Source organism: Podarcis tiliguerta, assembly GCF_965153285.1.
Source record: "Podarcis tiliguerta genome assembly, chromosome: 4".
Classification (NCBI taxonomy): Eukaryota; Metazoa; Chordata; class Lepidosauria; order Squamata; family Lacertidae; genus Podarcis; species Podarcis tiliguerta.
The window spans coordinates 40,743-61,875 of record NC_139537.1 but is presented as its reverse complement, the minus strand read 5'-3'; the positions used below and the strand labels follow the sequence as shown (position 1 = coordinate 61,875).

The 21,133-nt window shown below is 50.9% G+C and overlaps 2 protein-coding genes across 9 annotated transcripts in view; one reads left to right on the top strand and one right to left on the bottom strand.

Moving 5' to 3' along the window:
* LOC310675663 (uncharacterized protein) overlaps positions 1-17,040 on the top strand; it is a 25,306-nt gene extending 8,266 nt beyond the window's left edge. The window contains exon 4 of the mRNA XM_083436650.1: positions 16,952-17,040. The gene's annotated coding sequence lies outside the window, so the exon portion shown is untranslated. The remainder of the gene's footprint in view (positions 1-16,951) is intronic.
* The window catches only part of MAMDC4 (MAM domain containing 4), a 19,495-nt gene continuing 12,565 nt past the window's right edge, over positions 14,204-21,133 (bottom strand). For 3 of the 8 annotated variants that reach the window (XM_083436165.1, XM_083436159.1, XM_083436163.1), the window contains 11 exons: positions 16,977-17,107; positions 16,675-16,885; positions 16,456-16,587; positions 16,244-16,368; positions 16,062-16,155; positions 15,879-15,968; positions 15,583-15,702; positions 15,335-15,465; positions 14,876-14,993; positions 14,625-14,791; positions 14,204-14,446 (listed from right to left, as the gene is read on the bottom strand). In XM_083436165.1, coding sequence (XP_083292291.1) covers positions 14,399-14,446; positions 14,625-14,791; positions 14,876-14,993; positions 15,335-15,465; positions 15,583-15,702; positions 15,879-15,968; positions 16,062-16,155; positions 16,244-16,368; positions 16,456-16,587; positions 16,675-16,885; positions 16,977-17,107 — 1,367 coding nt within the window. In that variant the 3' untranslated portion in view covers positions 14,204-14,398. Of the gene's footprint in view, positions 14,447-14,624; positions 14,792-14,875; positions 14,994-15,334; positions 15,466-15,582; positions 15,703-15,812; positions 15,969-16,061; positions 16,156-16,243; positions 16,369-16,455; positions 16,588-16,674; positions 16,886-16,976; positions 17,108-21,133 lie in introns of those variants that run through there. The other 5 variants (XM_083436160.1, XM_083436162.1, XM_083436161.1 and 2 more) reach the window with 5 other exon arrangements.

The window sequence follows — 21,133 nt, the reverse complement described above, 5'->3', positions numbered from 1 at the left end:
GATACCCCTTGATCTGGCTCTTGGTTCTTAATTGCCCCAGCTGCCAGGAGTTAGATTGATTAATCAGCAAGTCAGTCATTGGAGAATTTGAAAATAATCTAAAGTTATGATTGGTCTTGGGGTTCCGTTCCCACGTGTGTATTGGGGATAAAAGACCAGGGAAATGAATGGTCAAGTGCGCCTTGCAATCCGCATTGAGCCCGGCTAGAAGCTACACCTAATAGCCGACAATTACAGCCTATTGTGATGGAGAATCACTATCCTTTTCATCCACGGACTTAAAGACTTTTTCTATCCTAACCTGCAAGTAGCGTGATGTAAGTAGAGAGTTAGTTATATTTTACAATGTTCTTATTTTACTTCTGTAACCCTCAAGTGATGTGCCTGCAAGTTTGCATGTGTTCTTATGTTCTTCTTCTTTAAAATAAATTTTTAAGAAAAGAAACTGTTTTAGTTGTGTGCCTTTCTGGGAATCAGCTAATCCTAGCCTTACGCTTGGTTTGCACTACCGTGTATATTTCTGCCTGCAGATACAAACTGCAGGGTTGGGGGAAACCGGTACTAATTGAAGCGCAGCCTTCCCCCTTGGGCTGTGGCTTGGAGTTCCCCGGGTTAAGGGGGTGGTGGCAGCTACCAGTATATTTTGTCCTGTCTTGTAAAATAGTAACCCCCGCTTGCCTGGGCTACTCAGGGGTCCTGTCTGGCCGAAGAGCAGAGACAGGGCAGTGTGGCCGAGTGGCAGAGGGCAGGTGGGCGGTTACGTTACCACAGGTAGGGTTGCCATATTTTGAAGAGCAAGAAAGAGGACACATTTGCCGACTGCTACTTTTAGCTATGGATCGCTATGACGACTCTCATTTTACATACCCATGAAAAAGAGGACGTGTCCTGGAAAAAGAAGATGTATGGCAGGCACAGCTCATATGCCCCTCCCCCCCCAAGCCAGCCTGCCTGCGGGGTTTGGGGACAGGTGGCGATGGCCGCCTTGTCCGGGGCGGGCAGAGGTCCATCTCCCATTCTGTACGGGAGGCACACGCCCAAGTTGGGCTGCCTGTGTTCTTCTGAGCGCTGTTTCCGTGCTTGAGGGAACACAGAGGGTGAGAGAGTGCAGCCCAGACTCCCGCCGGAGAAAAATAGCAGGAGTGATGAAAAGCATAAAGGTACTGCAGTATTTTGGAGCAGGAACCAGCAAGCCACTCCAGTATCCCTGCCAAGAAAACTCCATGGACAAAGACAGGAGGGCCTGGCGTGCTCTGGTCCATGGGGTCACGAAGAGTCAGACACAACTAAACGACTAAACAAAAACAACTGCAGTATTTGCAGACACCTAAAGCAAGTTTCAGTGTTACCTTCACCTACTCGCATTGCTTACTCTCACATCCTGGATCTAGTACATACCTAATTAATGCCCCTGATATCTAACGATTCATAAGAAATTTGAGTGGGCTGCATTCTCACCCACCTCTTAAAAGATCAGAGTATGGAAGGGTAACGGGAATAATAACGAATATGATAAGAGCCACAATAAGTGTACGAATTTCAGGATATGGTAAAGTGAACTTAAAAGGTTTAAGGCTTGGAGTACTACTCCTAAACATGCTTTATATAAACAAGATTCCATAGGGTTGCCATTAACATTTTTTATAGGTTTCAGCAGGACTTAGGCATGACTAACTTTCTCTGGACCAGGGACATAATGTTATCCAATGCCCACATTGCTAAGTATATAGACTTTGTGGTAATGAGTGAGTAGAATGTCAGTGTATTTTATTTTATTTTATTTTATTTTATTTTTTAAAATGTGCTTTTATGCAGCAAATATTTGCACTTTATGTGTCTCTTTAAACCTGTCAACAATGAAGGACAATTTGCAATGATTGTTTTTAATATGCTGGCCCAATAAAGTACATTATCTATTCTTACTACTTTTTCATTGTTACCATATGTCCAAAAGTTCCAGGCATCCACATCATAATTATATACCATTACTAAGAATGCAGAGGCATTGCCACACAAATAAACTCCTCCTTGAGTTTTTGCTCAAGCCAAATGTAGTGAGAAATGCACAGTGTAAGGTTATGTTATGGTAAAATATTTTTATTTTCTTAAAAAATAAGCCAAAGTCCTTAGAAGTTATATCAACTTACAAATCAAATGTAGAACCATAGAATCATGAAGTTGGAAGGGGTCATCTAGTCCAACCCCCTGCAGTGCAGGAATCCTGCTCACAGCCATCCCTGGGTGGAAATTCACTTAAATAAAAACTGAAAATAAAGGAGTTCCATGCCAAAGTGGCTAACAAGCTCTTGTGAATGTACAAAATTGCCATTGCTCTTTCACAAGGTCAAACTACACATACATGTACTATGTGCACTTTTTTTTTCTGAAAAAGGCAGATCACTGCCATAGCCCTGGTTACACATAGCTTAATTACCTCAAAGCTGGATTACTGCAATGTGTTCTGTCTGGGGCTGCCCTTGAAGAGCATTCAGAAACCCACACCTTAGGAATATGGCTGAATTTTTGACCATTTTGAAGCATCACATTTCGCCACTTCTGTATCATATTCACTAACTTCTTATTCATTTTCAGGAGCTATTTGAAGTTTTTGTTATCACCCCAAAAGCCTAAAATCAATGGTGGGGGACCTCTGGTCACAGGTCTAGTTAGTATCAAACACAACTAAAGATGGATAAAACAATGAATTTCAATTTCTCTCTGTTTCCCATTTTCCCAGTCCTAAATTGAGTTTGCCCTGTTCCACACCAGTCCGTTTAAATAAATAAATAAATAAATAAATAAATAAATAGTCCACACAAAAATTAATACAATTTTATGTGCATTTCTCCTAATATACTGGTATTCACACATTTCCCAACATTATTTTCACTATTTTGTGTTAGTTTCTGTTTTGCCACTGAGCAGCTGCTTAGTCACAAGGCTCTGTTTACATTCCAGAGACAGTGCAGGCTGTTGGAAGTCTCACGGGAATGGGAGACGGATATGACGTTACTGGTTTCCTGTTTCCTTTGTTCCATAGTTGTTCGGTTGCTCTCTGCTCTCAGAGGTAGAGGATGTATTTTTCTTTGCCTGCGTAGTAAGAAATAAAGCATAGTGATGTAGCCATAAATCTCATCACTTCTGCTGCCTGGATTCTCTGCTGAATGGGAGAACGTGCCTTGGAGCCTCACAAAGGCTCAAGGTTGTAATTATTCATCGGAGGCGATTCCGGAGGACTTGGCTGGAAGATGAGCTTTATCAGCTCGCCCGAGTGGAGATTCCGACATTTTGTGGGTCACTGTTGCTTACTGGGAGGGAGATGGGGAGGCCTAAGGTGTATAGCAAGCCTACCTAAGGAGACAGGATTGCTTTGAGTGAAGGTATGTGTCAGGGGTTCAGGAGCAGAGGCACAGGAGAGGGAGGAAATGGAGAGCGAAGGGGAGGAGTCCGAAGGAAATGTCAGCGATGACAGCGATCCGAGGTCTCTGAGTCTGTCCAGTGAATCAGAGGATTCACAAAAAGGGGCTCCCATGGTCAGGGCAAGGGGAGTACCCAGGGGGGCTCTTCAGGGAGAAGGGGCCAGAGGGGACTCAGAGAGCAGCAGCTGGAAATCTGGACCAGCGTCCACACCAGAGGGAAGTAGGGGGGAGGAGTCCCAGGCATCGGGATCAGGCGGCGCGCTACCAGCGGGAGAACATGAGGCAGGATTGACCACGCCTCCGTCAGGGAGTGAGGAAACGGTTAAGAGGAAGGTTAAACGCGCGCGCGCGCCAAGTTCAAATGTACAGGAAGGCGGCACAGTTGGCAGCCCGGGTAGGGAGCCAAGTCCTAAAGCCCGCCGAAGAGAGCGGGAGGAGTCAGGAGGGTCAACGTCTGCGTCAGAGGAGTCCAGGAGGGAGGAGACCCCGGGGGGCAGCAGGACCCAGAGGAGAAAGGAGAGAAGGGAGAGGTGGAGTAAGATTAGAGTCTTAAACTGGTGTACAGGGGGCGGAGACTCAGACGGAGCTTCGCCGGTCTAGACTTAAGATTAAAAAAGGATGTGTACAAAAAATGGAAAAGGGGGGAAACCACCAAAGAGGAATTCAAACAAATAGCCAGCACGTGTAGACACAAAGTCAGAAAAGCTAAAGCACAGAATGAACTCAGGCTTGCTAGAGAGGTTAAAAGCAACAAAAAAGGCTTTTATGGGTATGTTCGTAGCAAAAGGAAGAACAAAGAAACAGTGGGGTCACTCAGAGGAGAAGATGGTGAAATGCAAACAGGGGACACAGAAAGGGCTGAACTCCTCAATGCCTTCTTTGCCTCAGTCTTCTCCGATAAAGAAAACAATGCCCGACCTGAAGAATTTGGAGCAAATGATTCAGTAGAGAAAACACAGCCCAGAATAACTAAGGAGATAGTACAAGAATACTTGGCTAGTTTAGATGTATTCAAGTCTCCAGGGCCAGATGAACTGCATCCAAGAGTATTAAAAGAACTGGCAGATGTGATCTCAGAACCACTGGCAATCATCTTTGAGAATTCCTGGAGAACAGGCGAAGTCCCAGCAGACTGGAGGAGGGCAAATGTTGTCCCTATTTTCAAAAAGGGGAAAAGAGAGGACCCAAATAATTACCGCCCAGTCAGTCTGACATCAATACCAGGGAAGATTCTGGAGCAGATCATCAAGCAAACAATCTGTGAGCACCTAGAAAGGAATGCTGTGATCACCAATAGTCAGCATGGATTTCTGAAAAATAAGTCATGTCAGACTAACCTGATCTCGTTTTTTGACAGAATTACAAGCCTGGTAGATGAAGGGAACGCAGTGGATGTAGTCTACCTTGATTTCAGCAAGGCATTTGACAAGGTGCCCCATGATATTCTTGTAAAGAAGCTGGCAAAATGCGGTCTTGACTATGCTACCACTCAGTGGATTTGTAACTGGCTGACTGACCGGACCCAAAGGGTGCTCATCAATGGTTCCTCTTCATCCTGGAGAAGAGTGACTAGTGGGGTGCCACAGGGTTCTGTCTTGGGCCCGGTCTTATTCAACATCTTTATCAACGACTTGGATGATGGACTCAAGGGCATCCTGATCAAATTTGCAGATGACACCAAACTGGGAGGGGTGGCTAACACCCCAGAGGACAGGATAACACTTCAAAACGACCTTGACAGATTAGAGAACTGGGCCAAAACAAACAAGATGAATTTTAACAGGGAGAAATGTAAAGTATTGCACTTGGGCAAAAAAAATGAGAGGCACAAATACAAGATGGGTGACACCTGGCTTGAGAGCAGTACATGTGAAAAGGATCTAGGAGTCTTGGTTGACCACAAACTTGACATGAGCCAACAGTGTGACGCGGCAGCTAAAAAAGCCAACGCAATTCTGGGCTGCATCAATAGGAGTATAGCATCTAGATCAAGGGAAGTTATAGTGCCACTGTATTCTGCTCTGGTCAGACCTCACCTGGAGTACTGTGTCCAGTTCTGGGCACCACAGTTCAAGAAGGACACTGACAAACTGGAACGTGTCCAGAGGAGGGCAACCAAAATGGTCAAAGGCCTGGAAACGATGCCTTATGAGGAACGGCTAAGGGAGCTGGGCATGTATAGCCTGGAGAAGAGGAGGTTAAGGGGTGATATGATAGCCATGTTCAAATATATAAAAGGATGTCACATAGAGGAGGGAGAAAGGTTGTTTTCTGCTGCTCCAGAGAAGCGGACACGGAGCAATGGATGCAAACTACAAGAAAGAAGATTCCACCTAAACATTAGGAAGAACTTCCTGACAGTAAGAGCTGTTTGACAGTGGAATTTGCTGCCAAGGAGTGTGGTGGAGTCTCCTTCTTTGGAGGTCTTTAAGCAGAGGCTTGACAACCATATGTCAGGAGTGCTCTGATGGTGTTTCCTGCTTGGCAGGGGGTTGGACTCGATGGCCCTTGTGGTCTCTTCCAACTCTATGATTCTATGATTCTATGACTCCAGACGTAGAGCTGGGGCGCTGAGGCTTGGAAATGGAAACTATTCTTCAATAAAGACTTTGATACTTTACTACCGGCTAGCGTTGGTCCTTTGTGAGCTGGGACCAGGAGCCAGCTCTGACAGTAAGCTCCGTCTCCAAGTTTTGGCACCAAGAACCTCGCCACGTGAGTCGACGCGGCGAGGGCAAAGGAGGGGTGCTTCGAGAGCTCACACAAATCAGGCAAGATGACTCCAGAACAGCAACTGACAGAACTGCGAAATGCAGTAACTCAACTCAACGCGGAGGTACGGGCCTCCAAGAAAAGGGAAGAGGAAATGGATGCCGCCTGCAGAGATCTCCGAACCAGGTTGGAAGACCTCACTACACTGGGGCAAATGGGACCCAAGTCAGAGGGCATTGGACTAGGGAGGAGGGGAGGCAGTCTGGTATCTCATTTCGACGGGAGTTTACAGCAGTACCCCAACTTCAGAGCCGACCTGCTGTTTGCGCTGGATCTGCTAGGAAAAGACTTTAGAGATGAGAGAGAGAAAGTGGGGTTTATCTTGTCCCATTTGCATGGGGAGGCCAAAACGTGGCTGAGGAATTTATGGAGAGATAATGATCCGGCGCTCCAAGATGCGAAGGCTTTCATTAAAGCAATGGATTCGTGTTTTTTATCAAAGATAGACATCGACATTGCCAGAAGAGACATACACGGGCTTAAACAAGGCAGAGCCAGTGTGAGGCAGTACCATGCACGCTTTTTTGGCTTAGTTCATGCACTGGGGTGGGAGAAAGATTCTGCTCCAGTGAGAGACCTCTTTTGGGAAGGCTTGAATGCAGATGTAAAAGCTGAGATTGCAAGGGGAGAGAGGCCAAAGAACACTCAGCAAGTGGTCCAGAGGGCGCTGGAGATTGGGGTGCGCTTGGAGGAACGTCCTTGGAACAGAGAAGAAGGACGTTGGGGAAGGGCGCCAGCCAGAGCACCTCCCTTCTCTCCCAAAGACGCAACGCGTGCGCAATCCACACCCTCGCAGGGAGGGGGAGAAGAACCGATGGAGATCGGAGGTGCCAGGGCTCAGTCAGCTACCAGAGCCCTAACACCGGGAGCAGTCAAAACGAAGCCTCCTAGAGGGAACAGGAAGTGCTACATCTGCGAGAGTGCTCAGCACATGGCGAAAGAGTGTCCCCAGAGGCTCCACAAGCACACTGCAGCCTCGGCAACAGTCACAGACGCAACTCCACAGGGAACACAGCAACAGGGAAACGACGGAGTCTGGCTGGAGGAAGAGGCACTGGGGTCCAGCCAGACAAGTCAATGAAGCAATCCCCAGCAATTTTGCAGCCCACAGACCCCCTCCCACCCAAACCAGTGGTGCAGCTTACAGCGTTTCTCCAACTGCCCAATGGACGCACTCTGGAAGTGCCGATCACCATTGACTCCGGCAGCAACGCCGACTTTATAGGACTGGATTTCATTCAGCAGCACAATATACCACTACTACCAGCCACGCTGCCCCTGAAGGTTGTCACGGTGGATGGCAGAGAATTGTTGGGGGGGCAGGTGGTGCAACAGACGCAGCCAATGGTGATGCGGATTGGAAATCACCGAGAAGTCATCAGCTTCAATGTCACCCAACTGTCGGACACGCCTGTAGTATTGGGCATGAGTTGGCTGCACAGGCACAGCCCAGCATTGGCGTGGTACCAGCGCCAACTGACCTTCGGCTCCTCCTATTGCGCGGAACATTGCATCCTACCTAGCCCGGAAGAGGGAGGGGAAGACCCGCAGCTACAATTAGGCACGCTGCAAGCAGTGCCACGCAAGTACGCAGCGTTTTTGGAGGTTTTCTGCGAGAAAGAAGCAGACAAGCTGCCTCCCCACAGGCCCTATGACTGCAAGATTGACCTCCTGCCAGGGGCGACGCTGCCGACCGGGAAACTGTATTCAATGTTTGAAGACGAGCTGCAGGAGCTCAAGGAGTTCATAGACCTCAACTTGAAGCGCGGTTTCATCCGGGAGTCGAAGGCAGTGGGGGGCAGTCCTGTATTCTTTGTGAAGAAAAAGGACACGCCCCAAAAGAGGCTTGTAGTTGATTTCAGGCTCTTAAATTCCAAGACCAAGCCCACGGCCTTTCCCATGCCCAAAATAGATGACCTGCTCGCAACGGTGAGGAAAGGACGCGTTTTCACAAAGTTGGATCTGCGAGGGGCGTACAACCTGATTCGCATACGGGAGGGAGACGAGTGGAAGACTGCCATGTTCACGCCCCTGGGCACCTATGAATACAGAGTTATGCCCTTTGGATTACAAAATGGCTCTCACTGTTTTCAAGCCTTCATGCATCACGTCCTGGCGGGTCTCCTCTACAAGAAATGTGTCTGCTTCTTGGACGACATCCTGATATTCTCAGAATCAGAGGAGACCCACGAGGGAGACGTCAAGGAGGTTCTGCAGAGACTGCAGGAGCATCGGCTGTACGCCAAGCTGGAGAAGTGCCAGTTCGACAGGAAGGAGGTGGATTTCCTGGGCTACAAGTTGTCGGACAAGGGGCTCGCCATGGACAGCGCCAAGGTTCGCGCAGTGTTGGACTGGAAGAGCCCGCGCAATCGGAAGGAGGTCCAGCGGTTTGTGGGTTTCGCCAACTTTTACCGCAAGTTCATCAAGGGGTTCGCGATGCAGACAGCGGCCATTACCGACACGCTCAGCTCCAAGAAGAAGAAGTTCATCTGGACGGACCAAGCGGAGCAGTCCTTCCAGAACCTTAAGCGTCTCTTCTCGTCCGAAGAGCAGCTACTGCATGTGAATCCCAGCAGACCGATGAGAGTAGAAACGGACGCCTCAGACAGAGCCGTGGGCGCAGTACTGTTGCAGCAGGACCCGCATGGGGACTGGAGACCGTGTGCCATCTACTCTAGGAAGCTCAGCAAGTCAGAGCAGAATTACACCATCTGGGACAGGGAGTTGCTGGCCATTCATGCAGCATTCAAGGCGTGGCGGCACTTCCTCATCGGAGCCAAACACACAGTGCAGGTTCGCACGGATCATAAGAACCTGGAGTACTGGCGTACGGCAAGGTTCCTGAACCAGCGGCACATCAGATGGGCGGAGTTCTTTGCGGATTTCGACTTCAGGATAGAGTACATCCCAGGCGACAACAACATCATGGCAGATGCACTGTCCAGAAAGCCGCAATACCTCGAAGAGGCGGCACCAGCAGCGGCCAAGCACATTTTCGCACCGAAAGCGTGGGCGTGCGCTTCAGCAACCGTGGACCTGGATGCGGTCCGTCGAGCGCTGCAGGAGGACCCCTTCGCACAAGCCAAAATGGAGGAGGTGCACAAGGGCACGGTGAAGGACGACGAGTTCCAAATACGTGATGGATTGCTCATCCGCAGAGGGGCCCTCTACGAACCGGGAGACGACCTCCGCGCGAAAGTACTGCAGCAGTTGCACGACGCACCCACCGCCGGGCACTTTGGCAAAGAGAAGACGGCAGAATTAGTTGCCAGAGATTTTTGGTGGCCCAAGATGCGGGGGGAAGTTGCCGAGTACGTCTCGAGGGGCGACACCTGCCAAAGGGCCAAGTCAGTGCACAAACCTCCGGCGGGACTGCTCGAACCGCTGCAGACACCGAGCGAACCGTGGGAGAGGGTGGCCCTGGACTTTGTCACGGATTTACCCAGCTCGAGGGGTAAAACGGCAGTGCTAGTGGTGGTGGACATGTTCACCAAAATGGCCCACTTCATTCCGTGCGCGAAGGTGGCCACGGCGGAACAGACCGCCAAACTGTTCATAGACCACGTCTTCAGGGTGCACGGTCTGCCACGGTCTATCTTGTCCGACAGGGGGCGACAGTTCATCTCGAACTTCTGGCAGAAGCTGACGGGTTTCCTGAACGTCAAGATCAACCTAGCGTCGGCGAGACACCCGCAGACCAACGGACAAGCGGAGCGCGTCAACGCCATCATGCAGCAGTACCTGAGATGCTATGCAAATCAGCAGCCGGCAACATGGGTGGACTACCTGCCGCTCGCTGAGTTCGCCTACAACAACACGAAGCACGTGTCCACGGGGGTGACACCGTTCTTCGCCAACAACGGGAGGCATCCCAGAACCTTCCCGGGATTAGAGAGACTGGGGGAGGGGGAGCCACAGGCAGCGGAAGTCTTAGCGTCAGAATTGCAGGAAGTTCACGAACAGCTTAGGAGGCAGTTAGAACTTGCAAAGCACGCATACAAACTGCAGGCTGACAAGCACAGAAGGGTCGGGGAGGACATACAGGTGGGAGACTGGGTGTGGTTAGCGGCCCAAGCAGTGCCGACCAGATCATTAGCGAAGAAGAAACTCGGACATAAGCAGCTAGGACCTTACCAAGTTGAGGCACAGATCAATCCAGTGGCCTTCCGGTTGACACTTCCGGAGGGATCCAGAATGCACCCAGTGTTCCATAGGTCAGTGCTCACGCCCTACAAAGCACCTCACCGATTTCAGGCGCAGGGCACGGCACCAGACCCGTATAGGGAAACGCCCCCAAGGAGGGAGTCGCCAAGAGGGGAGCCCATCAACCAGGTCACAGAGATTTTAGACTCGAGATGGGGGGAAGAGGGAGTAGAATATTTTCTCGCCAGTGAAGGTACCCCGGCCAGCGCCAACCATTGGGTGCCGGACTATGCCCTGAACGAGCCTCTTCTCAAGGAGGAGTTTCATGCCTTGTTCCCACACAGGCCCATGCCAGCCGAGTATTTCGACGACTGGCTTTTCACACCCACGCTTTCAACCAGCACATTCCAGGGGTTCACCTCGGACGAAGAACCGGCAATAGAAACACGTTCCCCGGAGGGATCGCCCTCGGGGTTTGCCTCAGACCGCTCGTTTTGGTGGGACGATCGACCAGAGGAGCGGTGGAGCAGGAGGTGGCTGGGGGGTCCTTGGCAGGCAACGGACCCAGAGGTGACAGAGGGAGAGATGGACATGGACGTCCTGGGGGAGGACGTTGGGTTCGAGCACGGCGGCACAGAGATGGAAGCAGAGGAAATCGAGGTCGGCGAGAGCACGGAGGACGAGCCGGACTTATCCGGCTGGATGCACGCCACGGGGGACGAACTGTATCCGCCATTCACCCCCACAACGACGGAGCACCCAGCACCCACACCTGAGGAAGGGGAGGGGGGAAGGGGGGGCTTCGAGGGGCGGATGGATGTCAGGGGTTCAGGAGCAGAGGCACAGGAGAGGGAGGAAATGGAGAGCGAAGGGGAGGAGTCCGAAGGAAATGTCAGCGATGACAGCGATCCGAGGTCTCTGAGTCTGTCCAGTGAATCAGGATTCACAAAAAGGGGCTCCCATGGTCAGGGCAAGGGGAGTACCCAGGGGGGCTCTTCAGGGAGAAGGGGCCAGAGGGGACTCAGAGAGCAGCAGCTGGAAATCTGGACCAGCGTCCACACCAGAGGGAAGTAGGGGGGAGGAGTCCCAGGCATCGGGATCAGGCGGCGCGCTACCAGCGGGAGAACATGAGGCAGGATTGACCACGCCTCCGTCAGGGAGTGAGGAAACGGTTAAGAGGAAGGTTAAACGCGCGCACGCGCCAAGTTCAAATGTACAGGAAGGCGGCACAGTTGGCAGCCCGGGTAGGGAGCCAAGTCCTAAAGCCCGCCGAAGAGAGCGGGAGGAGTCAGGAGGGTCAACGTCTGCGTCAGAGGAGTCCAGGAGGGAGGAGACCCCGGGGGGCAGCAGGACCCAGAGGAGAAAGGAGAGAAGGGAGAGGTGGAGTAAGATTAGAGTCTTAAACTGGTGTACAGGGGGCGGAGACTCAGACGGAGCTTCGCCGGTCTAGACTCCAGACGTAGAGCTGGGGCGCTGAGGCTTGGAAATGGAAACTATTCTTCAATAAAGACTTTGATACTTTACTACCGGCTAGCGTTGGTCCTTTGTGAGCTTGGACCAGGAGCCAGCTCTGACAGTATGGCTAATCTTTGCCCAGAGTCTTCAGTCCTCAGTTCTCCCTTGCAAGGTGCCAATGGCTGAATACTCTTAATTCTCTTGTTCTGCATTAATGAGCAGGAACCTACTAGGTTGCTGAGAATATTGACCTTCAAACATCCCTGGAAGTTAGGTTACACCAAACAGGACCGTACAAATCAATTTATATCTTAGTATTAGAATTACAAATATACAACAGGTTGGTTCATATGACCCCAGGAAGTCTCTCAAGAACTCCTAGGACAAGAATTTGTAATTTGTAGGAGTTTAACAGTGACATCATAGGCATGTGTACTCAGAAGTAACCCTTGCTGAGTTTACTGGGATTTAGTCCCAGGTAAACGAGCATAAGATTGCAGCCTAAGACTCAATGGGCTTGATAAGGCATATATGGAATCAGGCTGTAAAAACATTGCAGAAGTATATTCTAAATCCATTTAACTGGATTTTCATTCCACTTGGAATGAATAATAATTTGTACTCACAATATGTATTACAGTGTGTGTGTGTGTGTTAAATCTGACTTTGTATGTTGTTTGGTATGTTACAGTTCTTAAGTTCATTGAAAATTTTATTACAATTATTGGCAGATGAAGGTTATCGATTATATAGAACTAGCAGAAATGACTGGCAGAATCAGAAACCAGGGAGAAGAGACGGTGAAGGAAGATTGGAGGAGGTTTAAAGACTATTTACAGAAGCATTATAAGATAAAGAATGTTTGAGGACATCAGATTGAATTTAAAAGAATATTAGCATAAAAATTTAATGATTAAGAAAGACTAATGTTTTAAGACATATGGAAATGCAATTATGTTAAGATAGTAAGATTAAGTTGAACCAAAGATATGCCAGAGGGAAAGAATTTACTGTCAGAATATAAGATCTAGAATACAGAGTGGGAAGGTCTGGGGAAGTCGCAGATCCAAGCTAATGTTAAAAAATGCAAAGACACAATAATTGTTTTTAACTTTTTTCTTTTATTTTTTTTGTACACTGTACTTTATATTGTTTGTATGTATTGTTTTTATTTTTTTGTTTTGTATTTGTTTGTATTCTTTGTTTATTGGTTGTGAAAAATAAAAATATTAAAAAAAAAAGAAAAGAAAATTTTATTACAATTATCCAAACTCTCTAAGGAAACAAAGAAAGTAATTTCATATAAATCCACAGATACTTCAGAAATAAGAAGTTAAATCAACTGAAACCATCATTTTTTTACCCTAAACCAATATTTTTAGATATCAATATCAATTTATTGTGTAAGTCTAAGACCCTGTAGTTTGAGATTGAAAAGCAGAGAAGTACAGGAGTAAAACTCACTTTTCTTGTTTCCTAGCACCAACTTTACTGAAATCAGTCTAGAGGCATGCAGACTATGTCAGGCTTTTTTTCTCTTATTCTTGCCCTTTGCTATACTCATCATTTTGGGGCAGGAAGAGGATGGACATACTCATTTCCCATTGTTAATGGACTACTTCTACATATTAAAATCTGCTTAACCTCTGATGCTACATTGTCTACCATTAAAAATTTTTATACTTATATTAATAACACATATATTCCTGTGACTGAAGGACTCTAGAAGCACCTTTTGGTAACCACTGTTATAGCTATCAATCATTTCAACCTCCACCATTAAAGAGAACATTATTTTTTTTGGGGGGGGGGAATAGATGCCACTTGGCATGCAAATATGCTGGAAGACCTTGTGGGGGACATGCAGTAGGTATCTCTGGATAGATCCAGTAATTAGTGGTGGAGCTTCATGCTCCGGCAGCGGGGGGGGGGGGGGGAGCAGAGAGCAGGTGGGGGCGGATTGCGCTGCTGGGGGCAGTGAGCTCCCCCCACTACCCTCTTCCTCTGCCAGTGCCAGTAATCCAGAGATGGGGAACCTTTGACACTCCAGATGTTGCCGAGCTGTAACTCCCATCCTGACCATTGGCAAATCCACACCGTGATCAACTCCCTCTGTGAAAGGACGTGTGGATCCAGAATTGGCCTCCACAGTCACTTACGGACTCATTGTTAAAACACATATAGTCTGACCCCTGAAATGCAGAGATGGGACCCCAAGAGGCATCTGGTCTGACCCCTGAAATGCAGAGATGGGACCCCAAGAGGCATCTGGTCTGACCCCTGAAATGCAGAGATGGGACCCCAAGAGGCATCTAGTCCAAGACAGATCTCTTCCTCTGCCCCAGGAGCAGCCTGTCCCCCCCCCCCGTCCCAAACTCCCTGAGCTCTGTTCGTGCACAGACACCCCGACACCATTTTTTTGGGCAGAAATCCCATTTTATTTCACAGGAGACGAGAGCAGCTACGGAAGAAATGCCACAGTTTTCTCCTTTGTTTCGTGTTGTCCGCCTTCAGCATGTCCAGAGAAATCGTGCCCAGTCAGAAAGGGACCTGAGGGTCATCCAGTCCAACCCGCCAGCTAGGCAGGCATCCTTCTGGGGAGAAAGGGGCTAGTCTGTTGGCGCGCTGACGGGCAGCTCCACGATCCGAACCTGGTCCTGCAAATGCAAAGCGGGTAGTTCATGGCCAGGCATGGAATTCACCAATGCAGGTAGGCTGCCTCTGGCCCTGGAGGCCCCACCTCTTATCACAGGGAGGCAGGTAGACTGCCTCTGGCGTATGGAAGGGGGACGGGGCTGGGGGTGGGACAGGGGGTCCAGGGTGCGAGGGACTCACGTCTTGGAAGGCAACATTGTCGAAGGCCTCGAACTGGGGTGCCTCCAACGGCCAGCACTTCTTCCGACAGCGGTGAGCGACGGCCCAGGCCAGGAGCCCCCCAAAAAGGGCGCAGGCGGCTGCGGATGCAACGGCAACCTCCCAAGGCAGGGTGGGGGCACTGCTCCCTGGGGGGGGGGGGAAGACACCCTTTGTATGCGCCTGTGTGTCTCTCGAACCCCGGATCCCCAAAGCATTGGGCCTCCCCTCACCTTCACCACCGCTCTCCTGGCGCTGCTCCTCGCACCCGCCTCCTGCCACGTATGCTACGTCGTCCACCGCAATGGTGCCCGTGCCGGACCAATCGCCAGCGCCCACTTCCAGCACCACCTGCGAGACATGGGTTCAAACCAGCAGTGCCTCCTGCCAGGAAGGAATTCGAATCCGCCACCTGCTGAACATCTCATGCAAGAGGCGTTTCAAAGTGGCAGGGAGTCCCAAAGTTTCATGGTGCCGTGGCAAGAAGTCCCAAAGGGGTAATTGGGATTCTCTTTTTCGAACCGAAAAGCCCCACGTCTTTATAGGGCATCCAGTGGCAGGCAGTCCCAAAGGTGGACAAAGGCTGTCACATTTAAAGGAGTTTAATAGGAATAATATAAGGAAGTTTAATTATCATAGGAACACCAGTGGCAGGCAGTCTCAAAGGCACCAAACTTTCTGAGATGGCTTACCTGGAACTCACCACCGCTGTCAATGAGAAGCCTCTCCTCCTGCCAGGCCCAACCTTGGTGGCTGGCTGCCCGCCAGACCACACGCTCCCCTTGCGGGCTGGACAGGAGCACCCGGAGCTCAGCATTGCCTGCTGGGGAGGGAAAGGAAGGTGGAGTCATGTGGGCAGTGGGTTCGGGTGCCAGAGGCTCCACAATAATTCCCTTCCTGCATCAGGGAGTTCCACCGGCCCAAGTAAAACCTGACTCACCACTTTTCCCCTGGAAGGTCATGCGGTAGCGGAAGTGGAAGCAGCCGGTGCCTTCAAGGGTCTCGCTGGCGAGGCGGGCAGCATGGTGTCCTGTGCCCACCTGGACGGAGATGTGGCGCCCTAGAGAGAAATGAAAATAATAATCGGGAGAGAAGCCCGATTACTCGCACCCGGACCCGGGTCAGAGCAAACCATTATTGCAACGATTCATTCCGATCCCCTCGACCCACCTTGTGGGGTCGTAAGTCATAAGCCTCCCGCCCCAGACGCTTGGGGGTACCGCGTGCGAGACTCACCGTCCGTGCCCGCCCCGGCCCAATCCCAGCTCCGCCAATCACCGTGGGGCTTCCTCCAGCCACAGGTGCCGGATTCAAAATCGCATGAGCCTGAGCGGAGAGAAGCCAGAGCAGTCAATCCCCTGGCAATATTCTGCACCCTGAACCCTTTGGTCATGCGGCGCTACAACTCCCAAGACTTACCAGCGCCGAGGCAGCTCCCCGGTGTCACCTCAAGGTCGTCAAGAGCCACATACGATGGCACAGCCTCTCCATTGCCTTCTGCCGCAAAAGCCACCTGCGCCAGAGAGAGGGGGGTCCGCATGCTGCCACAAACTCAAACCCAGCACCATTCCCCCAACCTGACTCTCCCCTTTGGCGCTCACCCGCCACTTGCTGCTAACTTTCGCCGTGAAATTTGCGTAGCGCCAGCTCCCGTGCCGCCTTGAACCCGCTGCCAGCACCTCGGCCTGCCTCCCGCCCTCTTCCTCCACGGAGGCGCGCAGAGAGCCTGGCGAGAGAGTGCCTTGGTGGAGTCATCAAGCTTTCTGGCAGGGCGGGACCCTGGTGGGTCATCCATCCCACCCCGAGCTTTTACCTGCGTCTCCAGCGCTCAGGTAGTACCAGAATCCGACACAGTGGGTGCCCCCCAGCGGCAGGTACATCCCCGTCCGCAGCGGCGCCGCTTCGCCCGCTGCCAGGGCGCTGGTGTCGGCAACCATGTAGTGTCCTGGGGAGGGAAGCGGCGAGTTCCAGTTGGGGTCTCCTTCCATATTGGGACCCGGCGGTCATCCAGCCTGACCCTGGCGTCACTCACCCTCCGACGTGCCAAAGGTGCGGTCATGGGGCGGGCCTTGCCCTGAAGTGCCGCCGCCCTGCCGCCGCACCCACCCTCCTCCTGAAACATTGCAGGCGCCGGGCTCCTCAAAGTTGCAGCGGAGGGGGGTGGCGCAGGGGCCGGGCGCCAGTGCTACGTCGTCCAGTGCCACGGTTCCCACGAAGCCGTCGCGGAGCAGTTCAAAGATCACCTGGAATGGAAAGAAAATAGTTTCCGGTGCTGTTATTCACGATGATTTTGCTTGTTCTTATTCTAGGCTGGATTCGATCGCAAGACCTCACCTGGAAGCCGGGCAGCAGATGCTGGGGAATTGTGGCTGAGGCACGGCGCCAAGCGGCACCCTGACACCCCGCCCGGGTCCACAGAACTTCCTCTGCGGCACCAGCGGATTTCACCAGCAGGTTGAAGGTGCCTGGGAAAGAGGGGATCAGGGGCTCCATTAATTGCTATTATATCATCATCATCATCATCATCATCATCTCATCCTTTCCCCCAACTGCTATTTGTCTTTATCTTTGTTCATTATTCTTACTACTGTATTTCCTTTTCTTTTTTTCTTCAATTTTTTTTCCAATGCAAAATCATAACAAAAATTACAAACATTGAATCCAAAAGAATACTATACAAACAAACAAAACGGAACATACAAAAAAAAACCAGAAAAAAGGGGAACAAAACAGAACCAAACGAAAACGAAAAAGCACACATTTACAGGAAAAAAATATATATCATTACGTACATTTACACATATTGACTTCCTTCCTTTGTTCTAAAACCTCAATAAATTTACTCTTACTGTATTGTTGTGTCTGGTTAGATTACTTTCATCTTTGTACTTTTTTTATATACACCATTTTTTCCCCTTTAACCCTGTAAAGCATCATTCATTACATACCAATATACTTACTCCAGAACAATGTTTTTTCATATACTCTTTTGCACAACCCCATTCTTTTAATAATTTCTGGTCCGATTGTCCCCTTATAAATGCTGTGAGTCTTGCCAGATTTATGTATTCACAAATTTTAATTTGCCAATCTTTCACTGATGGAATTTTCCTCCCTTTCCAGTTTTTTGCTATAAGCATCCTGGCAGCTGTTGTTGCATAAAGGAATACTTTCCTTTGATTTTCGGGAATATCGTTTGTAATTAAACCTAAAAGGAATGCCTCCGGTTTTTTACTGAAAGATATTTTAAACATCTTTTTGAGTTCTTCCTTTTCTTAACTGCTATAACCATTAAGCTATTATTTATTTTTAAAGGATTCTTGCTGATTGTTATTTATGCTGTATTATTTTTAATATCTGGTTGGAAGCTGCCCAGATAGGCAGGGTATAAATACATTATTATTATTATTATTATTATTATTATTATTATCATCATCATCATCGTGGCTCATTACCACTCATCATTTAATACCATCAACCGGTGTTCTTAATTTTTCTGGATTATTCGTTATTGAGAAATAGTACTGTCAGGGCTGGCTCCTGGTCCCAGCTCACCAAGGACCAACGCTAGCCGGTAGTACAGTATCAAAGTCTTTATTGAAGAATAGTCTCCATTTCCAAGCCTCAGCGTCCCAGCTCTACGTCTGGACTCTAGACCGGCGAAGCTCTGTCTGAGTCTCCGCCCCCTGTGCACCAGTTTAAGACTCTAATCTTACTCCACCTCTTCCTTCTCTCTCTCTTCCTCTGGGTCTTACTACCCCCCGGGGTCTCTTCCCTCCTGGACTCTTCCGATTCGCTGGAAAGACTCAGAGACCTCGGACCGCTGTCATCGCTGACATTTCCTTTGGACTCCTCCTCCTCGCTCTCCATTTCCTCCCTTTCCTGTGCCTCTGCTCCTGACCCCCTGACATCCATCCCCCCCTCGAAGCCCCCCCTTCCTCCCTCCCCTCCTTCAGGTGTGGGTGCTGGGTGCTCCATCGTCGTGGGGGTGAATGGCGGATACAGTTCGTCCCCCTTGTCGTGCCTCCAGCCGTATAAGTCCGGCTCTTCCTCCGTTCTCTCGCCGACCTCGATTTCCTCTGCTTCCATCTCTTGGCCGCCGTGCTCGAACCCAAGGTCCTCCCCCAGCACGTCCATGTCCATCTCTCCCCCGGTCACCTCTGGGGCCGTTGCCTGCCAAGGACCCCCCAGCCACTTCCTGCTCCACTGCTCCTCTGGTCAATCGTCCCACCAATAAGAGCGGTCTGAGGCAGACCCCGAGGGCGATCCCTCCGGGGAACGTGTTTCTAGTGCCGGTTCTTCGTCCGAGGTGAACCCCTGGAACGTGCTGGCTGAAAGCGTGGGTGTGAAAAGCCAGTCGTCGAAATACGCGGCTGGCATGGGCCTGTGTGGGAACAAGGCATGAAACTCTTCCTTGAGAAGAGGCTCGTCCAAGGCATAGTCCGGCACCCAGCGGTTGGCGCTGGCCGGGGTACCTTCTCTGGCGAGGAAATATTCTACTCCCTCTTCCCCCCATCTCGAGTCTAAAATCTCTGTGACCTGGTTGATGGGTTCCCTTCTTGGCGACCCCCTCCTTGTGGGCGTCTCCCTGGGCGTGTCTGGTGCCGTGCCCGGCTCCTGAAATCTGTGAGGTGCTTTGTAGGGCGTGAGCACTGATCTATGGAACACTGGGTGCATTCTGGATCCCTCCGGAAGTGTCAACCGGAAGGCCACTGGATTGATCTGTGCCTCGACCTGGTAAGGTCCTAGCTGCTTATGTCCGAGTTTCTTCTTAGCTAACGATCTGGTCGGCACTGCCTGGGCTGCTAACCAAACCCAGTCTCCCACCTGTATGTCTTCCCCAACCCTTCTGTGCTTGTCATCCTGCAGTTTGTATGCGTGCTTTGCTAGTTCTAACTGCCTCCGAAGCTGTTCGTGAACTTCCTGCAATTCTGACGCTAAGGCTTCCGCTGCCTGTGGCTCCCCCTCACCCAGTCTCTCTAATCCCGGGAAGGTTCTGGGGTGCCTCCCGTTGTTGGCGAAGAACGGTGTCACCCCCGTGGACACGTGCTTCGTGTTGTTGTAGGCGAACTCAGCGAGCGGCAGGTAGTCCACCCATGTTGCTGGCTGCTGATTTGCATAGCATCTCAGGTACTGCTGCATGATGGCGTTGACGCGCTCCGCTTGTCCGTTGGTCTGCGGGTGTCTTGCCGACGCTAGGTTGATCTTGACGTTCAGGAAACCCATCAGCTTCTGCCAGAAGTTCGAGATGAACTGTCGCCCCCTGTCGGACAAGATAGACCGTGGCAGACCGTGAACTCTGAACACGTGGTCTATGAACAGTTTGGCGGTCTGTTCCGCCGTGGCCACCTTCGCGCACGGAATGAAGTGGGCCATTTTGGTGAACATGTCCACCACCACTAGCACTGCCGTCTTGCCTCTCGAGCTGGGTAAATCCGTGACAAAGTCTAGGGCCACCCTCTCCCACGGTTCGCTCGGTGTCTGCAGCGGTTCGAGCAGTCCTGCCGGTGGTTTGTGCACTGACTTGGCCCTTTGGCAGGTGTCGCACCTCGAGACGTAATCCGCGACCTCCCCCCGCATCTTGGGCCACCAAAAATCTCTGGCAACTAATTCTGCCGTCTTCTCTTTGCCAAAGTGCCCGGCGGTGGGTGCGTCGTGCAACTGCTGCAGTACTTTTGCGCGGAGGTCGTCTCCCGGTACGTAGAGGGCCCCTCTGCGGATGAGCAATCCGTCGCGTATCTGGAACTCGTTGTCCTTCGCCGTGCCCTTGTGCACCTCCTCCATCTTGGCTTGTGCGAAGGGGTCTTCCTGCAGCGCTCGACGGACAGCATCCAGGTCCACGGTTGCTGCAGCGCACGCCCACGCTTCCGGTGCGAAAATGTGCTTGGCCGCTGCTGGTGCCGCCTCTTCGAAGTATTGCGGCTTTCTGGACAGTGCATCTGCCATGATGTTGTTGTCGCCTGGGATGTACTCTATCCTGAAGTCGAAATCTGCAAAGAACTCCGCCCATCGTATGTGCCGCTGGTTCAAGAACCTTGCCGTACGCCAGTACTCCAGGTTCTTATGGTCCGTGCGAACCTGCACTGTGTGTTTGGCTCCGATGAGGAAGTGCCGCCACGCCTTGAATGCTGCATGAATGGCCAGCAACTCCCTGTCCCAGATGGTGTAGTTCTGCTCTGACTTGCTGAGCTTCCTAGAGTAGAAGGCACACGGTCTCCAGTCCCCCTGCGGGTCTCGCTGCAACAGTACTGCTCCCACGGCTCTGTCCGAGGCGTCCGTTTCCACTCTCATCGGTCTGCTGGGATTCACATGCAGTAGCTGCTCTTCGGACGAGAAGAGACGCTTGAGGTTCTGAAAGGACTGCTCCGCTTGCTCCGTCCAGATGAACTTCTTCTTCTTGGAGCTGAGCGTGTCGGTAATGGCCGCTGTCTGCATCGCGAACCCCTTGATGAACTTGCGGTAAAAGTTGGCGAAACCCACAAACCGCTGGA